The sequence below is a fragment of the Podarcis melisellensis genome (assembly GCF_964234715.1).
Source record: "Podarcis melisellensis genome assembly, chromosome: 7".
Lineage (NCBI taxonomy): Eukaryota > Metazoa > Chordata > Lepidosauria > Squamata > Lacertidae > Podarcis > Podarcis melisellensis.
In genome coordinates this window covers 22,615,799-22,633,410 of record NC_138539.1, presented here as the reverse complement: position 1 = coordinate 22,633,410, position 17,612 = coordinate 22,615,799, and the positions used below count along the sequence as shown (strand labels likewise).

General features: G+C 43.1%; 1 protein-coding gene and 1 long non-coding RNA gene across 3 annotated transcripts in view; one reads left to right on the top strand and one right to left on the bottom strand.

The window, feature by feature from the left end:
- Positions 1 to 9,114, top strand: part of GRHL2 (grainyhead like transcription factor 2) — a 70,053-nt gene extending 60,939 nt beyond the window's left edge. For both annotated transcript variants that reach the window (XM_081918831.1, XM_081918830.1), the window contains exons 15-17: positions 2,791 to 2,855; positions 4,207 to 6,126; positions 6,176 to 9,114. In XM_081918831.1, coding sequence (XP_081774957.1) covers positions 2,791 to 2,855; positions 4,207 to 4,321 — 180 coding nt within the window. In that variant the 3' untranslated portion in view covers positions 4,322 to 6,126; positions 6,176 to 9,114. The remainder of the gene's footprint in view (positions 1 to 2,790; positions 2,856 to 4,206; positions 6,127 to 6,175) is intronic.
- Positions 9,115 to 10,669: 1,555 nt separating this feature from the next.
- On the bottom strand, positions 10,670 to 16,551 carry LOC309374756. Its single transcript, XR_014170715.1, has 2 exons — positions 14,824 to 16,551; positions 10,670 to 14,792 (listed from the first exon to the last, which is right to left on the bottom strand). It is a non-coding gene; the product is annotated as an uncharacterized lncRNA (long non-coding RNA).
- Positions 16,552 to 17,612: the final 1,061 nt, after the last annotated feature.

Sequence of the window (17,612 nt, the reverse complement as noted above, 5' to 3'; positions counted from 1 at the left end):
ATCTTCAGTTTCTTTGTACTGGCAAATCTCCCCTGGCTTCAGAGATAATCTGGTTCCCATTCTTCAGCTGGACTGTTTATTCTATCATGTATATTTGTTGGTTCCCTTCTCCCTGTAAAAATATGTGTCCAATCAATACCCATGGGTTCCCATTCACATCTAAAATCTTAAAAGACATTCACGCTGGAATAAGGAGGAGATCCATGGAAAAACAGGCCCCATCACTATGCCTGCTGCTGGTTCACTCAGACTGTCCTGTTCCCTACCAGGTCAGCCACAGGAAGGGAGCATCAAGATTTTAAAGTTTTGCTCTCCTGCTTCCTCCTCCACCTCAAATATCTTTCCTTTTTATAGTTTCAAATTTCAAAGCATATGGTTTTGTAGGAAGTGTTGCCTTTTATGAATGTTGCAAGCTGTTGTGGGGACTCCAGTCAAAAAGTGGGGTGCATCTCAAAATTTGTAGATACGAGGAGTGCTATAAGGAGGCCCTCACCCTTGGCCAACAATATGCTCACTGTGGGGTGGAGAGAGATCTCCACAGGCAATAGTGTAGCCAGCCCTACCCTTTCAAGGACCCCTGGTATAGGGTCAGGACAAACCAGCTTAGAAGATTTCTGCACACCTTGTTTGCACGTCACTATTTTACATGTGCAAGCAGCCTTATCTAGAAGGGCAGTGAGTGCATGGATTCTTCCTGCTAGATCAGGGTACCTGTATATGTGCTTGCCTGCCACAAAGGGACATGGTGGAGTTTAGAAAACAGAAATCTCTCACAGGAGAGGTTTTGAATATGAACCCTTATGGAAAGAGCCAAGGTTTCTCACTTACACTCCCATGCTCTGCTACTGCAAACATTTGCACTGGAACCATCCTAACTTCCCTCACTCTTCATTGCCTATTAACCCAGGCATGATTTTGCCCTTGGCAAGATATGAAAAATACCTTGAAAATGTAATCCGTGCAAAACATGTTGCACTTCACATAGAAGCACACACACTTGTGTCTGGCAGTGCCGTGTGCCTCATTTTAGCAACGTTGTTTTCAAAAGCTTTCATCCCAGCAAGAGCATAACATATTAAAAGGAAGTTCCATTGTTTACAAGTTGCACATTTTCCCCTTGTTTATTTTTTCATATTTGGAATTTGCTTCATTCTTCTCCCATTTGCTATTATTTCCCAGAGGAGCAGGCAGTTTATCTTTGCAATTAGGCTTCTTCTGGTGACAAGAAAGTACTATGGCACCTTAGAGAGCAACTCTTTAACATGAGCTCTCAGTGACAATATCCTGCTTCGTCAAACATCTTAGAAGGACCAAGAGCATGGCTGCTGTACATAACACATTGTTTTTGAGGAATAAAGCATTTTTGACAAGTAAGGATCAGCAGAGGCAACTTTTGTTGGGACAGAACTTCCTCTAACCCTGATCCATGACCTGAAAAAGTGTGATCAGATTTGTTTATGTATTCCGGTTCTCAGCTGCCCCATTCCAGATTTCTTTCTTTAAAAGATTTCTTTTAAAAGCCCTGACTGTGAAGTAAAAGAGACAGGTCCAAGCAAACTGAAATGTTCTAGAGGTGTATAAAAAGATGTTGGTACATACTCAAGGGAGTATCGGAAGGATCAAGAGATTTCTACACCACTTAGACTGTAGTCCTACACATACTTATCTGACATACTTCTGAGCAGACATATATAAGATTGCATCGCTAGAAGGTAACAACAACAACAACAATTTATTACTTATACCCCGCTCACCTGACTGGACCTCCCCAGCCAGTCTGGGCGGCTTCCAACAGGATATTAAAAACACAATAAAACATCAAACATTAAAAACTTCCCTAAACAGGGAAGAGCCACCCAGTGACTTAAACTGGGTATTTTTAGTATTGCTTTTAACATATTGCCTTGTTGCAATTGGTAACTGGAAATTGCCATCAGGTGAGACCAGGTGGAGTTCTTATTTTCAACTAATTTCCCAGCAGCGCTACTTCTTCCAAAATATCAATAAAACCTATTGGATGTTCTCCATTCAGAGCTGATTGAAATACTAGTTATTCAGCCAGTCCTTTTCATACCCAAAGCCTCCTGCTTTGTTTTGTAAAGACTTCTGTGGTTTGGATTCCCCCCCCCCCCATCAAGACCTTGTAAATTAAGATGACTTACTAGTCAGCTGGTTGCCAAGTGCCTTGTGAGTGTCTTTGGATGGGCCTAGATCTCTTTCTTTCCCCTGAGGCTGAGTCACAAGGAAAGGTGTGATGTGAACGCTAACGAGATGTTTGCATCTGCAAAGAGAGATGCGCTTTTGGAAATGACTTTTGTACAAAATTTAGTGGGGGTTGTGCAAGACTGTTTTTGGATGTGCTATGAGTAGCGATGGAAAGATCGGTCAATTTTGGTTGTCTTGGCTTCTCAATTTTCCAATCTTAAATTCAATTCTCTGCATTTAGGCAAAGAACTACACGTGGTTGTTGTTGTTTTAATCGTCATGAACATTCTTCAGCATTGTACTGTGAATTTTTCCTGACACACTTCTGTCTGCAGTTTTGACTAATGTGCACTTATCCTAATATAATGCATTTTTACACTGTAGGTGCAAAACTTTTTCAAAATGGCAGGAAGCTCTACATTTCTTCAGGTCATTAAGCCTGATTTTTAGAAGTGCTGAGAAGTTGGGTGCTGAGTGGGTGCTTTAAGGCACACACTCACTCTTTCACACTCCTTAATTGAAGCTGGTGGTACCAGTTTCTGGTTTTAATAATTGCTCTTTCTTCTTTTTAAATTTTAAATTCAGATTTCTGAGAAATACGGTCTTCCAGCTGAAAAGATTACAAAGCTGTACAAGAAGAGCAAAAAGGGGTAAGTAAGGGAAACAAAATCTCACCTCGGCTCCGAGTCACTTTTTAAAAACTTTTACAGGGTCTTGAAACCTCAGCTGCCCTAGATTCTAGGTGTCCTAGGTGAGCAACTCCCAGACCCCTCCCAGACTCCTCAAGTCATGTGATGTGCCCTGGGCTCAGGTGGGACTGGCCTGCATTGTGGCTCCTTCTCCCCCTCCCCTGTGGGGGGAGGGCAGGGGGGAAGCATTGACCCCGGGACATTTCATACTGACTTAAGACTTCTCACACTACCCAAACAGTTTGGGTAGAGACAACAATTCTGCAGCAGCTCTCTCAACACAACTGCAACATGAGAAGAGGTCGTCTGTGACAAGTACAATATAATTCAGTTGTGTTTCAAATTAAATAGAGGATAATTAGTATTTTAATTACCTCCAAGATTGAACGGCGGCAACGGGGGGGGGGGGGAATGAAGCCTCTGTAATCTGGAGTTTCAGTATTCCCCAAACAAGGGAGATGAGTAGGAAGAAAGGATGATAGGACTACAATGCTATCACATCAATGAATTTGTCTATGCTGCGGCATTAATTGGCTGCCCAGCTCCTAATACCCCTCCACTTTGCTATCTTGTTTCCCTGATTGCACACCCAGGAAAGGTTTAATTAGCCATCAAAGTGCTGGTTTTGACCTATAAAGCCTTGAACAGCTCTGGACAACAATACCATAAAGACCGCCTCTCCCCATATGAACCAACCCAGAGCCTGCAGTCATCATTGAGGCCCTTCTTCGTATGCCTCCTCTGTAACCTGCTTTTCAGCCAAAAAGGTTCCCTGTGCAGCAAGCAAATATCAGTAGTAGAAGTAGTAGTAGTAGTAGTAAATAGTTGGTCCATATAGCCCAAGCAACTTTCCAGTTCAACATTTGGTTGAATTATGATGTTTCAGTGGGGTTACATTGGTTTGGATTTATCTGGAGATTTTGCAATGAGGCTGGTTAGATCAGCTGGTAGAGCATGAGACCCTTAATCCCAAGGTTGTGGGTTCAAGCCCCATGTTGGGTGAAAGATTCCTACATTGCAAGGGTTGGGGCTAGATGACTTTCATGGCCCCTTCCAACTGTGATTTTATGTCTAACTTTAGAACCCTATGCATATTTACTCAAAAAGAAGAACTACTTTGTTCACTGACACTTAAAAGCTCGCTGGAACCTCCAGGAGACAATGAGCTGTGCTATGGCTTGTGTCAAAGCATTAACACAAATGGCAAATACACAGACAGACACATCCCTTACCCCATGCCAGATTTGCCATCTGAATCTATCCTGATATGTGAAACTAGGGGGATTTTACTGACACTCCTTTCCTATTCCAGGATTTTGGTAAATATGGATGATAACATCATTGAACATTATTCCAATGAAGACACGTTCATCCTCAACATCGAGAGCCTGGGGGAAGGCTACAAGGTCACGTTGACGGAAATCTAGCCTAGATCAGAACGCAGCCTAGTGAAGTCATAGCATTTCACCCTCATCTTAAGGAAGGGGACCATTCTTCTAAAGCCCTGATGACTCACGGATGCCAAGAAGAGAGGCTGTTACAAAACTCCACTGGAAGCGAGGAAACAAGCCCAGTTGTCATTGACCAGTCCGTTCAAGATGAACTAACATACCTCTACAAAGTTCCTTATTTATTCCTCCTCACGCTGCAATCTGTACATAGCAGACTGCGGACATCGCTTCTCACCCACCGCAGAGGAGAAACGGTGACTTTTAAAAAAAGAGTTAATGTGGAAGGAAATGAAATTGTGGAATTGCATTAGTTCTCCTGGGACTTAATAGTTAAAATTGAAACTTTCAGGAATAAATTGCTTGAAGATTTGATCTTCTAATCCATGGCAAGGAAAGTGGCCAATCATGTTCACTGGTACCAGCAAACAAATGTGTAGGTGTAGGTTAGCCATATCCTTCCCAGCACAGGGCAACTGAGGACTGTAAGTAAGGGACTTGGATGGCGTGTCATTTGTAAGTAAAGCACCATCCGTTTTTAACCTTTGTATATAATGTTTATAATATGTAATAATATATTTTTCCTACCTGTGTGGATGTGTTTACTGCCACTCTTGTTTCTAATCCTGGGATTAGAAGCTGTCAGGCAACTCTCACTGAGGAGAGAGATTCTGCCATTAGCTATTCAGTGACGTTTCCATACCTTTTCTTGAGTGGCTTCTCCAGCATCCGTATTAGAACGTTAAAATTCTCCTTCCAGTGGTGCATCCGACATTTGCACCACCAGCTTGTGGGTCTCGTTCACCCTCCCATGCCCATTTCTGTGCAAGGATACCACATTGCCTCCCAGTTTCCGGATTATTTGTCTTCCGGTTTCTGAAATATTTATGCTTTCTTTGCACCCTTGGATTTCATCCTTTGGTCTTCTGCATCCTTGTTGGATGAGACCCTCCATTTTCTGCATGCAGCGAGAACTGAGGCAGTGCCAATACCACCAACACTCTCCTCCCTCCATGCCTGCTTCCGATTCTGACTTTGGGCTTTCAGAAGATATATCTCCATTCAGCTCACCTCTTTCTTGGGAGCCTCTGGCAAGATGGAGCCAAGCCTAAACTGAGCCAAAAGGTCTTTATTATTATTATTATTTATAGCAAGTCGTAAAAACATGAAACCGTAAAGCTGGAGGTCATCGAGTCCGGCCTGTTGCTCATTGCAGGATCTGCATGCAAGCTTGCAAGGTGCAACTACAACATCTGCAACAGATGGACATCTTTGCTTCTATCCTCCAGCAAAGGAGAACCCACCACTTCCTGAGGCAGCCTGTTCTGCAGCTTGTCCTATTAGGAAGCTTCTTCGAATGTTCAGCTGAAATCCAGTTCCCTGCAGTTCCCACCCGTTGCTCCTAATCCTGCCGTCCGGAGCAGCAACAGAGTTCAACTCTGCTCCCTCTTCTTCATCACAGCCCTTCAGGTATTTGAAGACAGCCATCGTGTCCCCCCTTAATAGGTGGGTGGATTTGGTTCCGCAAACACCATTCGAGACCAGCTGAGCAGGTGCTTGCTGGTTTACCTTTTCTTTTTTTAATGAAATCAATGAATAGCCAAGATCCCCGTTCGCACAATGTACAAATTTCAGGAACAGATCTGGGGATGCAGTCTACATGCATGTGCACAGCGTGAATGGTGCCAAGAAAGGGAATCTGGAAACGTCTGGTCATGATGGGGATGGGTGACATGTGCCTGAAGAGGCATCGTTCTATCCCTCCCATCCTCAGAAGAGCTGATGTTGGGAACTGCATCCCTACAGTCCATCCCTACAGTCCCAGGAAGCCAGAGAGGCAGGGCAGTTCTGTTGCAGTTGAAAAAGGATGCAGCCTACGCTCCCATGCCCTGGGGACTCACCTCAGCTTCCATGCCCCTTGTTCAGCTCCTTTAATCTTTGCTGTCTCCTTTCCCTGCCCTTCTGACACTGCCCCAACCCACCTCATCCCTGGTTGCCATTCCCTTCTCCATTCAACTTCCCAGGAGTTGTGGCAGGAATGGAACAAATTTCTTGGATGAATGGATCCTCTGCTCATTTTGTTGAACGTCTTCGCGCCCCCTGATGGGTCCTGCTGTAAATGTAAAAATGTACATACGCTTCCCTTGACTTTGGTCTGAATGTACATATCAAGTCCTGACTCTATAGACTTTGTTTTTGTATGATCGTATTACTCAGCCTGTCTTAATCGGTATGTAGTAGACATTTTTTTCATTGCACTTCCATCCATGGGACTGCTGGGAATGGCCAGAGATTAGTAGCAAAACGTGGTTTGCTTGCATAAGGTCAAAGAGTTGATTGCCACTATTTCTAGCAGTGCTTCTGGCTGAAACCCTGGAGACTTGCTGCCAGCCAGTTTTGGTCAGCCTTCTTCAACCCAGGACTACAACTCTCATCATCCCTAAGCCAGCTAGGAATGATAGCACTTGCAATCCAACAACACCTGGAGGCCTGAGATTGAGGAGCTGTAGATACTGAGCAGCCGGACTCTGTTTAAGGCTTTTTTAAGGCAACCCTGAGATTATGAAATAGGAATCTGAGATGAAACCCTGTAATTCGTTTAATAGCTTTGGAAAGCAAATGTAGTTCAAGCACTCCTTTGATTGGGACAGTCAGAGCTTCAAAGAGTGAGGTTCCTTGATCAGGCAAAATGGTGCTATGGAGATGAATGTTTCTTAAAAGGTTTCTGGTATGTAAATTAACTTGACCTAAATTTCAGGAGTGTTTGCTTCTGCCGATACTCTTTTAGCAGCTTAGTCCTTTTCTATTTCTTCAAAGTTTCAAATGTTACAGGGAAAATGCCAAACGCTGCATTATGAGATGCATGCGTTTTTTAAAAAAACTGTTTTGTTCAGTGGTTTTAAGGTCAATTTATTTTGGTCACAATCTTGCATTTCTGAGTTCCACCAATATTGATTCTTAAAGGGGGAAAGGAGCCAGAACAGTTGTCCTAAATCCGCACTGTATGCAAAATGCATGAGAGAATTTGTGTATACTTGCATAAGCATGTGTGTCTCTTGTAGTCATGTAAAGCTATGCTGACTGATATATCTGAAGTGAATAACATGCTGATTTAGCATTGCTTCAGAATCAATTGAGCTTACAGAGCCATTTTTACAGCAAACTGATAATTCCCTGCCAAACTGCCTGGCAGAGTGAAAATCAAAAATTGCATTCTTCTTCTTCTTTTTCTTTATGCTCATCATGGAGTGATGGGTAAAATTGCACCTGTTGAACATCTCTTGGTGGCTGGCAAAGGCACAGTTCCCAATGTTCTATGTAACCATGGCGTTGCCATGCAACCCAGAAAGAAATGATAACTTACCCCTTCTGTTCTGTGGTTTAGCACTTAAGCATAATGATCATTCCAAAGCAATCTAAAAGTGGGCTTTCAGACTTTGTTTTGGGGAGCCAATGGGATCCCTTAGAAGCTTGGGTATCTTCAAGCAGTCCCCAAGGGCCAATTTGGTACCTGTCCTTCCATTAATGACCTCAAACAATGGGTAGCCTTAGAGGAAGATCAGGTGTGCGCGAGGGTTCGCTCTCAGGTCACTGGCCTCAGAACCATTTACTGGTGTTGGGGGCTAAATCTTCGTGAATACCTTGGCATGCCAGACATTTCAGAAAGGTGAAAAGTTTGAAGAAGGCCACATAACAAAAATCACCCTTACTGCTGTCTTCTGAAATAAAGCTCTACACTGTGAAGACTCTGCCTATTTTTTAAAACTGGCTGGGCCCCCCTTTATCTATCCAGAGAAGGTGCAGAGAAATATTGTTGTATTTAATGAGTTTAGCCCTCTGTGCCTTTCTAGTCAATAAGGGCTAGAAACTTAAGTGTTTGTTTCTAGAGAGGAAAGAAAACTCCTAGTCCTATAGAATCTGCATTTGTATAAGAATTTCAGAGTGATAATACTCTATCACAGGCTGCAATTATATGTAGATGTTCTGTTTATCCATCCACTGATACATTACTAATATTGACATGGCTATATCAATTACTAGGGTAATAAGGCCTGCTTCAGTCCTCTTCCTATACACACATTTTAAATAAATCACATAGAGTCTACCTAGCCTACCAATTTTTTAAAAATCATATTTTACTTTTGATGGGCATAAAAGAAGAGGGAGCTTTTACCATCTTTCATTGTTGCTAACAAATGTCTGTTCCTAAACATAAATGACTTAGATATGTACACAGAACCATGTGATTTATGAATTAAGCCATTTCCCCCAGCACTTAGCCCTGGTGTTCTGATCTCTGTAGACCAGTTGGAAAGTTGCAAAATTAACATAGCTGCTTGAGTTTTTATTATTATTAGAGAGGAAACTGAAAAGCTGTTGTTATGGATTCAATCAGCATCATCATGCAGAACTGGAAATGAATCGACTTGTTTAAAGTTTTAAAAAGTGTGCAGCCATGTAAAATGTTTGTTTTTCTTGTAACCCTTCCCCTTCCCTGCCTCCCCTCAATGTTTCTCCCAGATTAGGGTGACATGATGCAAACAGGAGGATTTGTTTGTGCCAAAAAAATAATCTGTGCATAGTTCCCATTAGCTGGAAAGCTAGAAAGCTCCATGTATAAACACTGTGTGCTATTTTATTCTAAGAAAACTAGTTTGTGTAACTTAATAGTTTTTTTTGTAAATGGGAGAGGGAAATCTATAAACATACAGGTTTATTTTATTTTTTGTACATTTTTAAGAGAGAAAGAAATAAATATTCGTAAGATATAACCACCTTTTCTTTTCTTTCTGGTGTTTGATAGATTATTCGGCTCCACACTGAAGCATTTTGAATATTGACTCAAATTTGCTTGAACGGGCTTGCACTTTTGTGATGGGGAACTCACTGAATTTGCCACATGGTCCTTTATTAAGTAAATGAAAGCTAATCCTCCAGTGCATGGTTGTGGGGCGTGTTGGGCCAGCCTTGGACATGTTTGGTCCTGAAACACAAAAGTTAAGATCACCTGTTTGTGCTTGTGTGTGTGCACACAGAATACACACCCACACGCCCCTGAGTATAGGTGCTGGAGTGGAAGATTGGAGGCAAGAGAAAATGTCCATTCATGACTTTGTATCAAGCAAGTGCTTCACATTACAGTGGTACCTCGGGTTACATACACTTCAGGTTACAGACTCCACTAACCCAGAAATAGTACCTCAGGTTAAGAACTTTGCTTCAGGGTGACAACAGAAATTATGCTCCAGCGGCACGGCGGCAGCAGGAGGCCCCATTAGCTAAAGTGGTGCTTCAGGTTAAGAACAGTTTCAGATTAAGAACGGACCTCTGGAACGAATTAAGTACTTACCCGAGGTACCACTTTAGTTAATCCTTGCACCACTAGCTGGAAAGAGAGGTGGCTGTACCTTCTCCTTGTCTTCTCACTCTTCTTGTGCTTGAAGAAGAGGCAGCAAAAGCAAGGAGGAGGCATGTAAGTGAGTTCTCATACTCCAACTCCCATTTCTCCTTTTCCTCTTACGGAGCAATTACATATTGGCACGGTACTGAAGTTTCTACAGATGACCCGGATTTGAACCTGCTCACGTGGGTGATATTGATCCAGCTCTCCTCTCTCTCTTCCTAACCTACGTCACAGGGTTGTTGAAATGATTTTATTCTATTTTTAAGAGGTAGAGGTAAGAACCATGTCAGCTACCCTGAGTTCTTTGAAGGAAGAGTGGGATAAAAATGTTAATGAATTAATCAATCAATAAATTTGGTGCTGACCTTTAAAGCCCTAAATGGTCTCAGTCCAGTATACCTGAAGGAGCATCTCCACCCCCATCATTCTGCCCAGACACTGAGGTCCAATGCCGAGGGCCTTCTGGCGGTTCCCTCACGGTGAGAAGCAAAGCTACAGGGAACCAGGCAGAGGGCCTGCTCAGTAGTGGCGCCCACCCTGTGGAACGCCCTCCCACCAGATGTCAAAGAGAAAAATAACAACCAAACTTTTAGAAGACACCTGAAGGCAGTCCTGTATAGGAAAGCTTTTAATGTTTAATGTTTTATTATGCTTTAATATTTGTTGGAAGCCACCCAGAGTGATTGGGGCAACCCAGTCAGATAGATAGGGTACAAATATTATTATTATTTATTATTATTATTATTATTATTATTATTATTATTATTATTATTATTTAATTATTATTCAAGAAGAGGGGGCTTCACTGGCATTGGCAGGGTCAGAATCATGGGAGTTATGAAGCTGTTTCCTCGCAATGGCTACTATATTCTTTGCCTGTCTCCTCCCTCTCCCAGAGAAATGCAGTGGAACGTTCCAGAAAGCCTGGCTGCAGCAAAATATTTATTAGAGGCAATAACATTTAGGGGCTTTATGGAGGACTTTATATTTGCAAACCTCAGGTCTCAGCCATACACTGGTTTTCATAAAGATTTGTTTGAGGTTATGTATTCATATAAGAAAACAGAATAATTATAGTCAGGTGCAATCAGTAATTCCAGTATGAAAAAGCACCATGTCACAAAACAAGTTTACAATACAAAATTATTCAAAATCTAACATTTAAAAACAATATTTGTTCAATAATACAGTAAAAAAAAGTCTTAACTTCCTTCAAAACAATACTGTTCATATGTTTGGCACTGTAAAAGACATTGTCACAAATGCATCTCCCTCTTTTTTTAAACCAACACACTTTGCTGCTTTTAAAATATTTATGGGCTATACTTGGCTACAATTTTCACATTTTAAAACAACAACAACAACAGACATTATGCCTGACCGTAGCATGCAGTCCACAAGGGATTCCATCCAAGTGTGGAAACAGGTGAATTAAACAATAGGCCCACTCCAAAAAGTCTGGATCCAAACTCCCCATAGGTTGAGCATGTGGGCACTTGGAGGCCCCACCTCACAGTCACCCCACCAGCTGATGCCTTTGCCACTCCATAATATGCATTTCCTTTGCAGCAAGTCCCACTGAATAAGTGTGCATAGGATTGTAGCCTTAAAGGTGCTTCATTTTGATTTGGATCCTGCCCATTGTAAATACTGCCTCTTGTCTGATGACGGATTAAAAATATTTAATTTAGGAACCTGGGATGATTAAAAAATAACCGTGGCAACTTTACATGTCAAAAGTTAACATGGTGATAACCGAGCAAACATCTCAGAAATGTTACACTGGGCAAAACACCCTGGACAACTCTTTTTAATGGGTTGGATTCATACTTAAGTCACACTTAGAGTAGACTCATGGTTTTCAGGGGGTCTATGATTAAGGCTGCAAGCCTAGTCTCACTTACCTGGGAGCAAGTCCCATTGAATTCAATAGAGCTTGGTTGGGACAGCACAGTAAGTCTGCATTCAATTCCTAAAGTATGTACTTTTTTTAACCACAGAAGTTAAGCAAGGGGGAACGAAAGCTCCAGCTCTAATCTACAGCCTTCCTAAGAATGAGAAGACCGGACAGAGCTGAGCAAGCGATTGTGTGGCTGGTGATGGAATATTTGTGTGTGAGATCTTGTAGGTGTCCCATAAAAGGGATGGGGGCTTTGGGGACCCTGCTTATGGTTTCCCCATGGGCATCTGATTGGCCACTGTCTGATCAGGAATCTGGACTACAAGGGCCTGATCCAACAGACCCTTACGTTCTTATGGGGGATGCTGTTGAATGAAGCTAGGCTTGGCGCCATGACATGAGATCCCCAGCAGTTCAACAGACTTCACAAGCCTCTTCCTTTAGCCCTTCTTCTCGCCCTTGTTCTATGAACCTGCCTGCCAGTTCAAATAGTCCACAGTGCCCTAGAGCAGCCCTTCCCCAGATATTGTGGAACTACAGTGCCGATCATTCATGACTATTGGCCATGCTGGCTGGGGCTGATGGGAGTTGAGGTCCAACAACACCAGAGGACCCAAGGTCAGAAAAAGCTGTCCCAAAGCATTGTGGGAAATTGACAAGGGTGGCTGGTCTCAGCTACTGCCACAAGGGAAATCTAGAGCCAAAGCCCCATGGACAGGGACCTCCTCTAACTTTGAGCAAAGCAGTGGTGTCGCCCTACCATGCAAGATAGGAGTCCATGAAAACCACCATGTTTGGGGAACAAAATGTTCTCCTGACAGCAACCCCTGAGCAGCAAAGAGCAGGTATGGTTTAAAAAAAACACACAAACACAATCAAACAGATTATTAAAAAAAATTAGATTGTAACAAATCCCCATTTTAAAACAAACAAGCAAACAAACAAGGAATGCAAGTTTCCCATACAACTGAAAACAATTGCATAACTGTGCAACAACTAGCAATGAGGAGGGGAAATAATCGATACAATAGCTTTCACCAACTTGGGACTCTCCAGATGTTTTGGACTACAAAACCCATCAGCGCATGCGCTGGCAAGGGGTGATGGGTTTTGTAGTCCAAAATATTTGGAGGGCCTCAGGATGGTGAAGGCTGCAATATCATGAACATGCAAGTCTCAGTACTGTTTCTACAAGCAAACAAGCCAAACACAAACACAAGAATTCAGTTTTAAGTTTCTTCCCCCCGCTTACATTTTACAACAAAGTTGCCGCTACCGACACACAGTAGGATCACACAGAAGTACTGTCTTAAAAATGCAACCGATACTGGTAAGACTGGCACAGAATCTGCATATTATATGTATAGGGAGGGAGGGGTTGGGGAGTCTCAACTGATAGGAAACTATAACAGGTACAGATCAAAGTCATTCTCTGAACAATAAATACAAGTGCATTTGTCAGTATACAAGAAAAAAAAGTTTGTTCCTTCCACACACAGAACTCTAGAAAAGGGCGCATAAAACAGTGGCCATGCTTGGGAACACAGAATTTACTACCATTCACCAAATCTGCTCTATTCTTTGACTGACTATACTGTGCTTGTTCTACAGGTTGGCTTTAACCCATCATGCTGAACATTTAAAAACGACATATACTTCAATCTGACCCAAGAAGGGAGACACACCAACAGAAGCAATGTCCACAGGTGGTTTTCCAGGCCTTGCTAGATCTGGAACCATGCTATGCAGATGGGGTATATTGATGAGCAAATGGGTGCATGGCTAATTTGCAACATGCAAATTGAGGCATGGCAGATGCACATTCAAATCTCAGGCGTGAGATGCAGTCCCCCATTTGCATTGCCCTTGTGCCCCGATCCAGATCAGGTGATCCAAGTCACAACTAATTTGCTCCCTTCAGTGAAACTTAATCCCGATCAGGTGTCTCTGGGTTGAGGCCAGCGTGGGTCTAAGTGCATGTTTCTGTCGTCACTGAAATGGAAATCTGGTAACCCGTGAAGCAGCCTGACTTATATCCTGAGTTTGTTTCCGAGCCTACCTGGTGCAGCTCTGTGATTTTGTGGTTCATGCCCATAAAAGATGAGAATGGAGGAAGCGTATGACCCCACAAAAAAAACGACATCCCTACTACATAGCTCGGCACCAGCAATTCCAAAAGGCTTTAATAAAATGCTACAGAGACAACTGGAAGTCTATTCACCATCAATATTATAGATTTAATACTTATTTAAAGAATGCTAAATGTCTTCGTAGCGTGCCTGTGTGTGGACATGCCTGTGTCAGAACTGCTAAAGACTTGACCTGAAAGTGCTTGTTCTCTCTGGACTGGCATGGAAGGAAGGAAGGAAGGAAGGAAGGAAGGAAGGAAGGAAGGAAGGAAGGAAGGAAGGAAGGAAGGGGAAATACCATTACATCTCCTCAGCCTTTGTCACCATCACAGCCAATTTATCTAAGCAAAGACAGCTATGATCAAGAGCCAACTGTCTCTCTATGGCACATCAGCTAGGATGATTTATTAGTCAATTAACCATGGGTCTGCACAAGGCCTAGGTGTCTATAACACAGCTGCCTGCGCTCCAAAATGTTCATCTGATGGCTTGCCTTTAGGCTGCATAAGAAACAAGGAGGCACAACGGGAAAGTCAGTAGACACCCGCAATTTATTCCCACTGGATTCTCAGCAGCTATCTCTTTTATTGGAACAAGGTCAGAGTGAGTATGCAAGCTTTCAAGTTAGACAGGGCTCATTGTTGGTCTTGGAAACAACCCAGTAGCTGCTAAAATGCTTTCTCCAGCTTTTCTACCAGTGTGACAAGAGATGGAACCAAATGCAGTCTGATGCTTCCCCCTCTGGAAGTGCTGATAGGTGCTACTGCTAACTTGGGTGATGGGTTGAACCAAGGCAGGTGAGTGCTGCACCATTACACACAGACTTTCTCATCTAGCAAGGTGTATATGTGCCTTTCTGTACTGGGGTCATGAACTCTTAAAAAAGCAGGAATTGGGATCTTCATATAGTTTGTGGATTTTCACATGAGAACTAGGGGAGACGCAAAAGAGATTGGTTTGGATCCCACGATGTTAGCAGAAACCACTTTTTATGCAAGCAGTATGCATCCATTTTCCCTTCCTGCTATAGTCCCGCCCCCCATGCCACATCCCATGGCATTCCAGAGGGTCACCCACCTCAAAAGTAGCTGTGGGGGGCATGCAACAGGAAGGAGAAGTGTCATTCATTGCTACAAGGAAGGCATGACTTGCAGGGTGCTTCCATATGGGGACTTAATTTGCAAACTGATCATTGGGCTATTGCAAATTGTTGCCATTGACCACAGTCCCCGCCCCCCGTAGAAAGGAGTCCTGATCCCACTATAAACCTCCATCTAGAAACAGCAAGGACTTTAAATCAACTATTTTGGGGGGGACACATCTGGCCATGTGACAAGCAGGTTCTGTCTCCATCCGTTGAGGAACATTTTGGAACTCGAACGCTGTAAGACCAGAAGTAAATGTTTCGGTTTTCGAACGTACCTCAGAAGTCGAACATGAAACACAGCTTCCATATTGAGTTTTCCATATTGAGGCTTCCGTATTGAGTTTTTGGTTTTCAAACATTTCGGAACTCGAACAGTCTTCCAGAATGGATTACGTCCGAAAACCGAAGTACCACTGTAATTGTGTATAGGCTTGGGCTGCAAAATGTGTGTAAAAAACAACTCCACCTATTTCTGTTCTGTGCAGCTGTTTCTGGCCTTCCGCCTTTGGCCTGTTTTCACATATGAATATCAAAATCGACTCTATTCTGGTTTTAACATAGCAGAGAAGGAACCACATGCCGTGTCCCTAAAGTGGGCAACAAGCCAAAAGGTTCTCTGAGTGTTGCAGAAAATGGGTGAGCACAGCTGCTTAGACGAAAAGCAACATTTTGAGAAGACATCCGCTTGCCTTTTAGAAGCAGCACCTTGTGGTCACAGCCTTTTGTGATTTCAACTAAAGGTCTATTAGCTTTACTTTGTATCTTCCAAGTCTGCACTGATGGCCTAGGGTTGAAACTAATAATTGTATGATTCTTGATGATGGACAGACAAATCTGTTAATTTTAGAGAAACTAAGAGAGTTTCTCATTTTCCCAGTCTCAAGTGCAGCTCTCTACATTTCCACAACATTTCACAATTCCCACCCCCCAAATGAGACCTCATGAAATATTTGCCAGCATTTTAATGCGAATTTCTCCTAATACACACGTTTCTGTATGCAGTTTAGTCAAATATACACATTCCTCTATGTCATTTTCACTAATATATGCATTTTAATGCACACTTTCCCCTAATATATACATCTTTTGTATTTGGCTGGGGAACTGCATTGCAAAATTCAAAGGAGTGCAAATCTTGAAGGACCGCTGTGTTTGTGCGTTGTTTCAGGAAGTGCAAATTACATAGGCCTGTGTTTAAATGAGAACCAAACTGAATTTCCCCTCAGCTCAAGTCTTAAGCCTCCTTACAGAGCCCTTTCCTCATGCTCCAGCGATGATAGGGCTTTAAAACACATCACGACAGGGTTATGCTTCATGTTTTAAAAATTCCATCAGTGAAGATGTCACTAGATCCCACCCTAAAGCATTTGGGACTTACGACAGGATGGAAGTAATTTAGACTTTGAGAGCTAATTTTGCCACCTTTGGAAAAGTGTGTGTGCTCCAAAAGCAACAGGCAATTGGATCAATTTGACGGTTGCCAACCTCGTGCCAGTGTGCCCACAATTAGAAGAGTTTGGATTTGATATCCCGCTTTATCACTACCCGAAGGAGTCTCAAAGCAGCTAACATTTTCCTTTCCCTTCCTCCCCCACAACAAACACTCTGTGAGGGGAGTGGGGCTGAGAGACTTCAGAGAAGTCTGACTAGCCCAAGGTCACCCAGCAGCTGCAGGTGGAGGAGCGGAGATGCGAACCTGGTTCACCAGATTGTGAGTCCACCACTCTTAACCACTACACCACACAATTACCTCCTATGCCAGTTGTGAAGGATCTCAGTAATTATCCCCTCAAAAATCCACACTGCATGGCAGACTATATGCTCTTGCTGTTCAGTTCCTCTTTGCCCTGGTTTGGTTTCTCCCACACTGAATATGCTTCCTTCAACATGACATTTCATTCCCACCCTTCCTTCAGAACAGAGCAAAGAACTTCCTCTCTGTAAGCAAGCATGGAGGTAGGTGGCTGGTGTAAATGCTTTTTCTCATCGAGGGGAAACATGCCCACACCGTTTTGTGTTCCTCTCCCCTCCCCGCTCTTTTAGATGTGGCAGCCATTTTGTGTTATGCCGCACACCACAGCAGCCATTTTGTGATGGCACTCGCAGCACATTTCCAAACAAGTTACTTACTTGGCTTCCCAATGCAGAAATCGCTGCTGGCAACCAAGAAGGAGAGGGGCAAGGGGCAGCCTCGGGAGTGACAGATCGGCTCTGCCACATTACCCACATGGACCTTCCTGCCGCCTCACCCCTTAGTTAGCAGCAGCGACCTCTGCATTGGGAAGCCAGGGAAGCAACACTGCCCTGTTCCTGCTGATGAATGATAGCAGGAGGATGTGTGGCATTTTGAAAAAAAACGACCATAGGCTCTCCATCAGAAACCTCCTTCACAAATTTTGTAGCTCTGCTGTAGCAGCCACCTCATCTAGTTGAATTACTATGTGTGTCAAAATCCTGTTTTCCAACAGGCGGCAGAAGAACTTGCCATGTGACAAACACCGTTTACAATGTGGCTTCATAGCTAGATTGGATGCAACTTCAAGATGGGCTTTTAGTCTAATTTGGAACTATGAAATTAACAAAAGAGACTCTCGGTTTTGTAACCCCAGTACAAACATGTGTATGGTGGGATCAATCAACTGCCACTGGTGGAATTGACAAAACACATGGGAAGACACTGGCGGAAGGTT